The 13,766-nt window shown below is 34.5% G+C and overlaps 1 protein-coding gene across 2 annotated transcripts in view; it reads left to right on the top strand.

Moving 5' to 3' along the window:
* SLC35F5 (solute carrier family 35 member F5) overlaps nucleotides 1–13,766 on the top strand; it is a 43,176-nt gene that overhangs the window by 19,193 nt on the left and 10,217 nt on the right. The window contains exons 8-13 of one of the 2 annotated variants that reach the window (XM_002749509.7): nucleotides 31–112; nucleotides 1,223–1,310; nucleotides 4,235–4,299; nucleotides 6,604–6,708; nucleotides 10,855–11,014; nucleotides 13,412–13,502. In XM_002749509.7, coding sequence (XP_002749555.1) covers nucleotides 31–112; nucleotides 1,223–1,310; nucleotides 4,235–4,299; nucleotides 6,604–6,708; nucleotides 10,855–11,014; nucleotides 13,412–13,502 — 591 coding nt within the window. Of the gene's footprint in view, nucleotides 1–30; nucleotides 113–1,222; nucleotides 1,311–4,234; nucleotides 4,300–6,603; nucleotides 6,709–10,854; nucleotides 11,015–12,676; nucleotides 12,882–13,411; nucleotides 13,503–13,766 lie in introns of those variants that run through there. The other variant, XM_017973521.4, reaches the window with a different exon arrangement.

Below are 13,766 nucleotides of genomic sequence, written 5' to 3'. Positions count from 1 at the left end.
TGGGTTCACTGTGGTTTTCTTTTTCTTTAGTGGTTTTTGGCAAATTTGTCATATCAAGAAGCACTTTCAGACACACAAGTTGCTATAGTTAATATTTTATCTTCAACATCTGGTAAGAAATTTGTCTTTAAAAATATGTTATTTTTATTTTATTCATTATAAATGTATATATTTCTAGTATATATGTGTGTACATATACAGCATTTTTATCTTGTTATCGTTTCTTACATTAGTTCTAATATATATTCGTCTATTATAATTGCCTTTGAATCTGTGAATCTGTATACAGTCAGGTGCTGCATATGATGTTTCAGTCAACAACAGACTGCATATACGATGGTGTTCCCATAAGATTATAATACTGTATTTTTACTCTACCTTTTCTATGTTTAAATATGTTTGGATACACAAATAGTTACCATTGTGTTACGGTTGCCTAGAGTATTCAATACAGTAACAGGCTATACAAGTTGGTAGCCTGCGAGCAATTGGCTATAGCATACAGCCTAGCTGTGTAGTTGGCTATACCATTTAGGTTTATGTAAGTATGCTCTATGATGGTCGCACAAGGATGACACTGCCTAACAACACACATGTTCGCTGTATTTATCCCTGTCGTTAAGCATGAATGTAATTTCATGCCTTAGCCTGTGCTATTTATGTTCCTTCAAATACTTTACAGTATTTTTAATATAACAATATATTACAGTTTTATAGGCTGGCTCTTTGTAGTTGCCTTTCTCTTCACACATCCTTTCCAGAGATCTTTTTCCAGACCCTTTGGCTAAAATGTAATTGCTTATTTCAGAACTATAATTTGCCCTATGATAGGTGTTTTATTTTTAAGATTGAATCACTTTTCAAATCTGGAAGACAAAAGTATTTTTGAAGCTATAAAAGTAACTTTAGAACATAGCTTGATTATCATGAGGTCAGAATGTTACTCTGAATAAGATTTAAGTTTCCTCTTAGTTTAAAATAAATAGGACTGTACATGATCTGTACTGTTGAAATAAACATGGTTTAGTTTGGAGGCTATTTTATGCATGAATGTTGAACATTTCATTCCGGTCATTATTTAACTGTAGTCATTTTCTTAGGAATGACAAAAAATAATTTAAAAGTTAGGCATATACTTTACTTATTTAAACATGAAGTTGGTAATAACAATGTTGACAGATTTAAACTCATGTACCATTTTTAAATTCTTTTCTCCTCATAGGACTTTTTACCTTAATCCTTGCTGCAGTATTTCCAAGTAACAGTGGAGATAGATTTACCCTTTCTAAACTATTAGCTGTAATTTTAAGGTAAGAATATAGTGTGATAGCTAGTTTACTCTGCTTAAAAAACAATGTTACCATTTTTGATAGTGGTACCAGGATAGCTTATAAGAGCAAAGAAAGATGTGGATAAAAGAAGGCTTTAAATGGACATGATGGTACTCAGCCCTGTCACTTCCTGTACTAGGTTTCTAAACCTTCTTGAGTAGGGTAACCAGAGGGAAAACCCCAAGGCTGCTTTGGTTCCCATTCATGTGTCTGCAGACTCACCAAGTATTATACTGACATTCACACATAATGTGGCAGCTTAATCCTCATAATCATCCAAGTTTCTATTTCTTTTTCTTAAGGCAAGTTCTGCTTTTTGTTTTGATTTTTATTTTTCCCTTTTCTACTTCTCTTAGAAAGCTAACATTCAGTTTTCTCTAATTGTCTGAGCCTCAGATGATGTTTCAGTTGTTTTCTGTATAATTCATTTGGCAGTTTTGCACTACTGCATGTCAGTGTTGCTGATAACTATACTTAAATATTTTATTTTTATTAAACTTTGTGTATGTTTGTGTTGTCTTCTCTACTGGATTGTGAACCCTTGAAGGTCAAAGCCTTGTTTTATATTTGTCTCATCAAAGACCTACATAGACACTACTCAAAAAAGATGTGTTGGTTTAATAAAACTGTTATTTTTATGAAAGAAAATCAGAGAAGGTAGCAGAATGATTTAATGGAGAGTAGTGTTTCTTGGTTATCAAAGCTGAGTTTGAATAAGAGCTCTGCTGTTTGTCCTCGGGCAGTTTTCTTCAACTCTGAGAGATTTCCTAGTTGAGAAAGTAATATTACCTGTTATTCCTTGGAGTCTTGTAATAGCTATGAAGTGTCTATCAGAGACTGGTACTGGGCAATCAAGTAAGACTCGTAGCTCTTATTCTTGTATATATGTTATTCTTTTTTAAATATAAGGGTAAATTAACTATGGTTGCTCCAATGGGCTGCTGATTGATCCAACTAATTTATCCTTTTGACTTTATGGCCACTAAGGATTTATTCTTTTACATGGTTGGCTAATATTTTAAGTCAAGCAAATTTTTGCATTAGGGAAATATATTTGCATTGGAGAAGTAAATAAGGTTTTTTTTTTTTTAAACTTTATTTAAAATATGTGCTAATTTATAACTTTTCTTCATAGTATTTTAATAAAGACTTTATAAACAAGGAAATGGATATAAAATATTAAACTTGCAAGTATTTTGACAGAGTACATTACTCCTTCTCATTAAAGTAGGTCTAGAACAGAGGTTGGCAAACTGTTGGGTCAGCTGCTGGTTTTTGTAAATAAAATTTTATTGGAGTACTGCCACTCTCATTTGAATTTGCAAATTGTCTATGGCCATTTTAGCACTACAGAGACAGAGTTGAATTGCAACAACGTGGCCCACAAATCTAAATATTTACTACCTTAACTTTTTTAAAAAGAAAGTGTCACTTAGAAATTTTTTGTGTAAGTATATGTTCTTGAGACTTATGTATTAAACATTGTTTAATATTTTGTTTTTAATTGGCATTTTACTAAGAGATTCCATTTCTGAGGATATAAAAAGAATTTTACATAGCAACAATCTTGAAGGAAATCTAAGGGAAGAAATCTCATTTCATCAGTTGAGAGACAAGACAAGAGTGTGGCCTCAAGCCAAACAACCTGGAATCCAATCTATCATTACTACTTTTGAGATCTTGGGCAAGTTCCTTATGGTTCTGTGCCAATTTTCTCGTCTGTATATTGCAGATCATAATAGGATTTCTCTCATAGGATTATTATGAGGATTAAATGAGTAGAACTTCTAAGTGCTTGGAACAATGTCTGATATAAAACAGGAGGTGCTCACTATATTTAGCCATTATCATAATTCATCATCTAAATGGAAACAAAATTACTGATTTCTAATATATTGTGGATACTCAGTAAATAATAGCTGAATCTGAATGTGAACAATGATTATTACAGAAAATTGTGGTGCTTTAATTGAAGGGTATGCATATTTAATGTAAGGACTACATTTGAGTTGTGATGACATCTTTCCATAAAGGAAAAAATATTTTCTTTCATATTCGTCTCCCACTGCCACCCTGGTGTTTCTGATCAGGGTGAGAGAATTAGGCTAATTTTTTTTTAATTGGCAATATTTCATCTACTTGAAAACTTGTTACAATTTATAAGATTCATAGAAATATAAAGATAATTTAAGTTCCCTGAGGACAGGAACCACATCTATCTTGTTCACTTTTGTAACCCCGTGCTTTGCTCATATTAGATGCCCAGCAAATAACAATTGAGTTTATGAATGACCTCTGATATCTTTACATCCTTAATTCAGTCTTATTTTCATCCACTAAAATCATGAGATTAGTGAAGTTGTTTAAGCACATAAGGATAGCTTTACTGTTAATTTAGATTTTACCAATAAGCAAGAGTAGTACCATTGCTGGATTTATGTGGGTTTGATATATTTGTATAATCCCAAAAGAAGGATTAGAAAGGGATGACAAGTTAGTCAATTCATTCCTAATTGAAAGACAGTGGATAGCATAGCACATAAGAGCACTGGACTCGAGTAAAACTGACTGTATTTGAGTCTCAGCTATGTGATCTTGATCAAGTTATCTTACTTACGTTTTTGTGTATTAGTTTTCACTTGTAAAATGGGAATGGCAGTAGTATTATTTCCTTATAAGGTATAGTATTATACATTTTGTGAGGATTAAATGAGTTAATACAAATATAACACTATTATATTGATAATATTGTTAGATATTATTAATGAAATTGCTAAATTATTTGACAGTTTTACCCAAAGTTGAGATTAGTCTTGATCACTTATAAATAATTTTTATCTTTATGATTAGGCTTTTCAGAATTCATTATTTTTGCTCTTCATTAATGACTGTTATTCTCATAGCATTGGAGGTGTTGTTCTGGTAAACCTGTCAGGGTCTGAAAAATCTGCTGGAAGAGATACAATAGGTAAGTACATGACTGCATTCTCTCTGTTAGAGTATACAGGAAAGTTTTTTGTTAGAGTATACAAGAAAGGTAAATGTGCATGCTCATGTGCACAGATACACGTACAAAGGGTAGACATTAGCAGGGTGTTTTAAACTTTTCCTTAGGAAATAATGTAAAGAAATTTTCATAAATAGTTCAGTGAATTCTCATAACCTTCACTCAGATTTTTCTTTTCTTTCTTTTTTTTTTTTTTGAGACAGAGTTTCGCTCTTGTTACCCAGGCTGGAGTACAATGGTGCGATCTTGGCTCACCACAACCTCCGCCTCCTGGGTTCAGGCAATTCTCCTGCCTCAGCTTCCTGAGTAGCTGGGATTACAGGCACGTGCCACTGTGCCCAGCTAATTTTTTGTATTTTTAGTAGAGACAGGGTTTCACCATGTTGACCAGGATGGTCTTGATATCTTGACCTCGTGATCCACCCGCCTCGGCCTCCCAAAGTGCTGGGATTACAGGCGTGAGCCACCGCGCCCGGCCAGATTTTTCAAATGTTATCAACTTACATAACGATTGTACAGTTAAAAAAAGCCATTTCTAATTTTGCCATTTTTTTCAACTAATGTTCTTTTTTCTAGTCTAGGATCACTTATTGCATTTAATTGTCATGTTTCCTTTAAATGCAGAACAGTTCCTAAGTCTTCTTGTCTTTTATGATCTTGACACTTTTGTAGGGTACCATCTAGTTGGTTTATAGAATGTTCCTCAGTTTGCATTTGTCCAATATTTTCTTTGGTTAAATTAAATTTGTGCATTTTGGATAAGAATGTAATGAAGGTGATATTGATTAAAATTAACTACCTTGCTCCAGTGTGAAATTACTAATTTTTCCTACTGTAAGTAATAAACATCTTATGGGGGATACTTTGAAACTATACAAATTTCTTGTTGCGGGTATTTCTTCACCCACGAATATTGGCATTCATTCTTGATTCTTGTCTGAAACAGTAATTGCTACGGTGAACACTTAGATTTGATCCATTGCTTAGACTTAACAAAAACAAAAGTAATTAGAACCTAGTTGGGCTGAGCATGTTGACTCATGCCTGTTACCCCAGTGCTTTGGGAGGCCAAGGTGGGAGGATCACTTGAGGCCAGGAGTTCACGACCAGTCTAGGCAGCATAATGAGACCCCATCTCTATAAAAAATAAAAATAAATAAAAAACCTAGATTAATGATTTCTCTTTGGATACTTCTTTAGATATTTGAGGTTTACTGAGTAGAACAATGCTTTCTAAACTATTCCTAGCTACTGCCCAGTAGCTGTGCTTTGAACCTCCTCACCTCTTTCTTACCCAGAGCAGCTTTCTGTATATAAAACAATATATGTATTTGGTATGGACCTGCGTATGCATGATTTTGTTGACAAGCTATTCCTTAGCTTTTAAAAAAGTTTGAAATTTTAAAAAAAAGATTTAATGAAACATTCATCTTTTGAGTAATTGAATAAATACTGAGTATGGTCACTTGGCAGAACATTACTTAGCTGTTTTGAAAAGTTTAAATGTTTTTGAGAGCGTTCATAAAGAGAATCAGTATTTATTATTCATGTACTGTGAGATCTGTATTATGTTAGTTATTTTGGAACATTAAAAAATATAAATTATGTGTTTGCAGTTTTCAAGGAGTTGTTGATTTGGAACAATATGAGATTTATAAAATGAAGCTACTAGGAATTAGACTAATATCATACTTGACAATAGTAAGTATCGTCTAAAACAGAAGACAGGATGGAAATACAGCAGAGTAGAAAGAGGATGCTTTGTGGAAGAAATGAAACTTTAACAGAGCCTTGAAGATGGGAATGGTAGTAGAATATATATTAAGAATGATACATGGGGATAAGGAAGACAATACAAGCAACAGCTTAGTGATGGAAAGAAGCATTTGTTTAGTTGGACAATGCCAGGTGTCAAGATTGTTTGTGTAGGGTAAAATAAAAACATGCACTTGAATTAAAAACGAAGGTTTACTTTTGAGTTGTGTTCTTATAATATGGCTATGTTTTGGTCAGATCGTTGAGGTGGATGCTTTTGCATTTATTTGTTAGCATATTAAACTCCTTCCTGTACTCCTAGAAGACATGGATGGGGTGAGCTATACCTTTTCATTATATGTTTTTATATCAACATAAAGGTGATTTATATCATTATATATCTTTTCACGTTTGTATATTCTTGCAATATTATCTGACACATTATTGGATTTTAAGTGTATATTGAATGAGTTAAGGAGTGGTTGCTTTAAATCATGTTGATTTTTACAGGTTCCATTTGGTCTCTTGTTGGAGCCATGCTCTATGCTGTCTATATTGTTATGATTAAGAGAAAAGTAGACAGAGAAGACAAGTTGGATATTCCAATGTTCTTTGGTAAGAATATGTTTAACTTGTGAGGCTATTTACTCCAAATGACTAACACAGGGTTTTGCTTTTGTTTTTTTGAAGGGAATAAGGAAGCCATTTTTCCCCTTCCATATGATTCTTTAAAGCCGTTTAAAGATTGTGAAGGCCATTCCCAATGTTTTCCTTACTTTGTCCTGCATGGTTGTGCACCTGTGAGGGAATGCTCATCTCAGTGTGAGACAGAAACTCCTAACAGTTTTTTCAAATTGAGGTCTTCAGCCTGCAAACCAGATCTTTATCTCATTGCTATGACAAAGTTATGCTATTATAAGCATGTGAGAGTTTATGTGCTGTATCTTACATTTTGCCATTTTCGAATAGTTAGCAAAGGATTGGGGAGACTGCCCCCAAATGGTATGTTTAATGCTGTCACAGTCTGTGTACATATTTACATTAAAAGTTGGGGGCTATGTAAAGGCTTTTCATTTGCATTTTTTCTTTAAGACACAAACTCTTTTATGACATAGATTCATTCTCAAATTACCCAATTATGGTTTCTGGATATGGTTTATAAATTTTCCTTTGCCTAACATCAGTTCAGGAAAGAACTTATGGTATCTATAGGACTGCAAAAGAAGAACACATTGACAAGATAACTTTCAAAACATATCTGAATACAAATAAAGAAGCTTAGTGGTAAGAGTTCAACGTGCAGCTTACAAGGAGTCAGGAGACTTGGAATTCAGCTGTTGTAACTTTATTTCGTAGTCATCTGAACTATGAGGAAATTGGACTAGATAAATGGCCTCCAAACTGTGATTTAGGGAATAGGTGGGCTCCTTGGATGGTTGGAAGGAAGTATAGTTGCATGTAGGGGTCTAGTTCTTGGACACCTTTGCTGTTTCACCTGTGGAACTCTAGAGTTATTTTGGTTTATTTGTTTGTTTGAGACAGAGTTTCACTCTCGTTGCCCAGGCTGGAGTGCAGTGAGGTAATCTTGGCTCACCGCAACCTCTGCCTCCCGGGTTCAAGTGATTCTCCTGCCTCAGCTTCCCAACTAGCTGGGATTACAGGCATGTGCCACCATGCCTGGCTAATTTTGTATTTTCAGTAGAGATGGGGTTTCTTCATATTGGTCAGGCTGGTCTGGAACTCCTGACCTTAGGTGATCCACCCACCTTGGCCTCCCAAAGTTCTAGGATTACAAGTGTGATCCACCGTGCCCAGCTGAACAGCTCTACTTTGTTGAGGATTTTGCATTAGAATTTAATTTGTAGTAAAGATTTTTCTTATGGCTGGGAATGTTGGCTCACTCCTGTGATCCCAGCACTTTGGGAAGCTGAGGCAGGAGGATTGATTGAACCCAGGAATCTAAGATCAGCCTGGGCAACATAGGGAGACTGCATTTCTATTTAATTTTTTTAATAGACTATTTTAAAGCTATTTTTAAACTAAAAATAGTTTAAATACCTGTACCTAAAGACTAACAAAAATTAAATGTTTGAAAAGCCATGAGGCTGAGTGATTACTTAAATTCCTTTTAAGTATAGAATTCAAGAACCATAGCTTAATAGCCAGGTTTGGTTGCATGTGTCTGTATGCCCAGCTACTAGAGAGGCTATGGGGGTCACTTGAGTCCAGGAGTTCGAGTCTGCAGTGAGCTATGATTGTGTCATTGCACTCTACCCTGGGGACAGAGTGAGACTGTCTCTTAAGAAAAAAAGAAGATAATTTTAATAATATTTTATTTGAGAATCATAGAACATTTTTTTGGAATGGAATGAAATGCTAATATTTTTTGAGTGTTACAGTTGGGTCAGTGGGACTTTTTAAAAATTTGAACATTGACAACTTGGAAGAAAAATTGCTTAATTTACTCATATTAGGGAGAGTGCATATAGACATGTAGCTTGTATTGTTCCTGTTCATATGTGATGTGATATATAAAGCAAATTGACCTGCCCTGGGCTTTAGAATAGACAGGATTCAGAGAAGTTAGGATTGGTGTGCTGGGGCTCTTCAGGCAAAGAAGTGTGAGCAGAGGCTTAACAAGGAGGAGTGAGTAGTTCTGAATCATTATGTTGGAACTTCACTTTGTGGAAGAACAGAAAGGTGTGTGGTGCCAGATTCTGGGCAGTCTAGGGAATAGGTGGAGTCGTTAGGACTTTTGTCTCTAGGTCAAAAGTTGTTAATTTATGTGGGATTTCATAGACTCAGCACTTCAGGGAAATAGATTTAGTACTTGGTAATGCCAAATTTTGATGTTTCATTAGATCAGCTTTGTAATGTTACTTAGGCATTTTAGGTCAGGTATCCTTTCTGTGTATGTGTGTGTGTTATTTTTTTTTTTAATCACTCGATGTCTTAAGTTGTATTAATCTGTTTTTACACTACTATAAAGAACTATCTGAGACTGGGTAATATATAAACAAAAGAGGTTTAATTGACTCACAGTTCTGCATGGCTGGGGAAGCCTTAGGAAACTTACAATCATGGTGTAAGGTGAAGGGGAAGCAAGGCATGTTTTACACACTGGCAAGAGAGAGAATATGAAGGGGGAACTGCCAAACACTTTAAAACACTTTAGAACTCACTATCATGGGAACAGCATGGAAACTGCCCCCATGATGGGGTCACTTCCCACCAGGTCCTCCCTAATGTGTGGAGATTACAATTCGAGATGAGATTTGGGTGGGGACATAGAGCCAAACCATATCAGTTAGGCTCCCTAAAACAGGACATGAGATGGGGATTTTGTGTAAGTGATTTATTTCGGGGAGTTTGATGAAGGAAATACTTGGAGTGAAGGAAACAAGATAGAGAAGGAGAGAACTATGTGGCACACAGGTATAACTGAGGTTTGGCCCAATTCATTGCAGGTGCTGGGGCGGGGAGCAGAGCGAGAGCAGGTAATATGTCTGGGCCTTGAGCCATGAGGGCTGGCCTTGCAAATCCTCTGTCAATTAGTCATGAGCTTCAGAAGATGGGGGTGGGGTGGAGGGTGGGAACTTTCTGGGAAAAGCAGACTTACTTGCCTCCCTTCACAGAGGTGGTGTAGTTGTGAGTGTTTAGCATCAGATAGAAAGTGGGTGCTCCTGCCCTGTTAAAATATAACTAGGCATCCTAATTACTGGCTTATTATTTAGGTGACATAACAAGTATCAGTTATATATCTTCTGTAATTTTCTTTTACAGTTACCGCATAGATCATATAGTAACTTTGTAACATATAGTAAATTTGTAACATAAACTGTATAGAAAGTACAACAAAATTTATTATACAATTATAATCTTTTTTTATAATCTTTACATTCAGATGTATATGGTCATATATAAACTTAATTTCTATGATAATATTAGCTAACTTTTATTAAGAGCTTACTATGTGCCAGATACTATGCTGTATTTTATGTGTTTTGTCTAATCTTCCCAGCAACCTAATTAAATATTATTAAATATAATTTTATGTTCATAGATTGGAAAACTGAGGCATAAAAGAGGTATAAGGTTTGCACTACTATAGAATGATAGATATAGAGCTGGGATTGGACCCAGGTCATCAGACTGCCGAGCACACATTTAACCACTACGTGGGATGACTTTCCTTAATAACTAGTTAGTCCGTATTTCATTCATATGTTGAATAGCTTTTTGTACATACATACTTTCTCACTAACTAGCTAGCAGTCTGGGAAGGCAGGAACCAACAGTTTTATCTCCTTTGGAACCTTCTTTCATTGCTGCTCACATAGCACAGTTGTTTTGGACATAAAATAGTTGATTCAGAGAGCAAACCATCTAATTCCTCAAAGTTAATTTAGGCTGAGTACACCAACACATACATACGAGTTATTTCTTTGAAGTTCTAGGGCACTATATTATCAGTAGCTAAGGATAACAACCCTTCTTGTTGAGTTGTCCTATGAGGTTTATTCCACAGTAGTTGCTCCAATACAGTGTGGATGGTTGAGCTGAGTGATCATACAGTATTTTTTTTTTTATGGTGTTGAGCTATTCACACGACTGGCTTAAAAAGAAACCAACAGAAGTTTTAGTTAAGGAAACCTCCTAGAGTCCTTTTGTGCAAAATCGAATTTTGATTTTAGAGTTAATAAGCTTGGAAAATAGAAATCAATCATAATGTTAACTTTTGTCTCTTTTATACATATTCAGGTTTTGTAGGTTTGTTTAATCTGCTGCTCTTATGGCCAGGTTTCTTTTTACTACATTATACTGGATTTGAGGACTTCGAGTTTCCCAATAAAGTGGTGTTAATGTGCATTATCATTAATGGCCTTATTGGAACAGTACTCTCAGAGTTCCTGTGGTTGTGGTATGTACTGTTTATTCTCCAGTTATTAATTATCAGTTGATTAATTTTTAGAAACTAAGCATTGATGTTTTGTCTGTTTGCTGATGGCCCTTCCTGTGTACCCCACCCTGCAACGCACAAACAACTGAATACTTTAACTCCATTAGAGCAGAGACTTTGTTTTTAACTTCTGTGTGCCCATTCCATAGAAGAGTGCCTTGTCCACAAAAGGAGCTCAATAAATACTTGTTGAATGAAGGAATGCATATGAATGGTCTAAATCTGTTTTAGAAAGTAGAGTATTATGCAAATGAAAGAAGTCATTACCTAATGGATATCCAAATGTATAAGGTTTCTATGTCAAATATGAATACATGAGTTCTAATTGGGAATCCAGGAGATGATGCTTATTTAAGAGGCTTTGGAATATCAGTTTGGTTGTTCATAGGTGTTTTTGTTTTATTTATTTTCAGGACCTTTGATATGGGTGAGCCAGAAACATAAACCTTAAACTCTGATTTGAGATGTTAACATACTTTGATATGCTAAATATCCAATATGTTGATATGCAATAATAAGCTTTAAATAATATAAAGACAATACTATGCATGGAGTTTCGGAGACCTTTCAAATAATAGAACCTTATACTTAGTTCTATTTCTATTTAATAGAAACTTACAAAGAAATGAATAAAATTAATTTTATTACATACCCATTGAAAGTGTTAACTAGTTTTCTTTTGCAAAAGACTGCAACAGAAATAGACTTTTTTGGGAAGTCTTCCTTAAAGCTCTGATTATAGTGCTGTGCCTCCCTGCCCAGTTAAGGAATATTTGTTTCCTTGGTATATCCTATATTCACTCTCTTTTGTGAAGAGTAAATAATACTTAAAGATTTACTTTGTATTGTAATAATTTATGTTCTTACTTAAACTCCTTTGCCGATCTAAAATTCTTTAAACTCATAATCCATTTACTCATTAATTTTTTCATCTTTAATTGTGTACATTTTAGATACTCAGTTTTTTTAACCTGAACTATTAACAGATGACAAAAGGCTTTAGCCATCAGCTAAATTGGTTCCAGCTTAAAAGCTGGATTAAGTCAAACAGGCTTTATAATTCTACCTCCCAGGTTTTTTGTTATAGTACTTTGCATGATAAATATCCAAGAACATATATGCTATATTTGACCCTGAATATTCTTTTCACAGAGCAGCTAAGTATTGGGAACCACAAGTGTTTAAGTTCCCTATACCTCATCAATAAGGACTCGTTGTTCAGCCTCTGTTCAGTACTTCTAGTGACACTTTATTGAAAGATAGCCCTTTTATTTCAGGACAGCATTATTAATTCTAACATATACCAAGCTAGATTTTACTTGCCTATAACTTCCATGGATCTGTAGTCCTAATTATATACATACATTATGGTTTTATCTTGGCTTATAATTCATTTTCTCCTTATATACTCACATTATCTGTCTTTATAAATGGCTCATCTGTCTCCATTGGGTGTATTTTCCTTCAATTCAACAAAATTATATGTAGATTGATATTTCAATATTTCATACCCACATTGATAATTCAAGAGCTTAGTTGTTGATTGGGACAATTGTTAAAAAAATGGAAAACAACAAAAAAATATTTTTTAAGAATATTCAATTCTTTTGTTTCTATGCCAAGCCAAATCAAAAGAATAACACACTATTGGGCCCGGCGCGGTGGCTTTACCTGTAATCCCAGCACTTTTGGAGGCTGAGGCGGGTAGACACAGGGCAGGAGACCAGCCTGGCCAACATTGTGAAACCCCATCGCTACTAAAAGTACAACGAATTAGCCAGGTGTGGTGGCAAGTGCCTGTAATCCCAGCTACTCAGGAGGCTGAGGTAGGAGAATCACTTGAACCCGGAAGGTGGAGGTTGCAGTGAGCCAAGGTTGTACCATTGCACTCCAGCCCTGGCAACAGTGTGAGATTTTGACTCAAAAGAAGAAAAAAAAAAGAATAACACACTATTTTAGTGTTCATGAAGGTGAGATATGTCCTGCAATTTTAATAATGCTGTTTTCATTGTTATCTACATATCATCACAAAACTGTAATAATTGTTCAACAGTTGTTTTTAAAAAAATTAGTGAAATATAAGCTATACATCCAAAGGTGAATAATACCTGCAAACAGATCTTGAAAATAGCATAAAATATTTTGAACTTTTTATACTCGTATATTTGTATTTTTAATATTTGAAGAAAAACCTTGAGAATCATCTTAATAACTTTATTATTTTTTTTCTCAGTCTATCCTAACCTCTTATTTTTGTTCCTGATCTCACAAGCCTATAAATTAGAAAATCTTTGTTCAGTTTTTTACTTTGTTTCTGTAATTTTTAAAGATAGAAATGTATATTCTCTTTTTTTTTAGGGGCTGCTTTCTTACCTCATCATTGATAGGCACACTTGCACTAAGCCTTACAATACCTCTGTCCATAATAGCTGACATGTGCATGCAAAAGGTAAGGAAACTATTTAATATTAATAGATATTTTACATATATTATGAAAACAAACCTGACAAGAGTTGAGATGTGATTTAATTATAAGGATACAAACGTAAATAATACTTGATGCCTTTTCTCCCAAGGTGCTTCACTACATAGAAATATAAAAAACACCAAAGAAATAGATAATTTCCATTTTTAGCTTTTCCATTTTTTTCCCTAAATTTCTAAGTTAAGGGCATCATCTTCATATGTAGTTCTTCAGTTTTTGAGCTGATTA

The sequence above is a fragment of the Callithrix jacchus genome, chromosome 6 (genome assembly GCF_049354715.1).
Source record: "Callithrix jacchus isolate 240 chromosome 6, calJac240_pri, whole genome shotgun sequence".
NCBI classification, from domain to species: domain Eukaryota; kingdom Metazoa; phylum Chordata; class Mammalia; order Primates; family Cebidae; genus Callithrix; species Callithrix jacchus.
The sequence above is the reverse complement of the archived record's forward strand: the minus strand, read 5'-3'. Positions and strand labels throughout refer to the sequence as shown.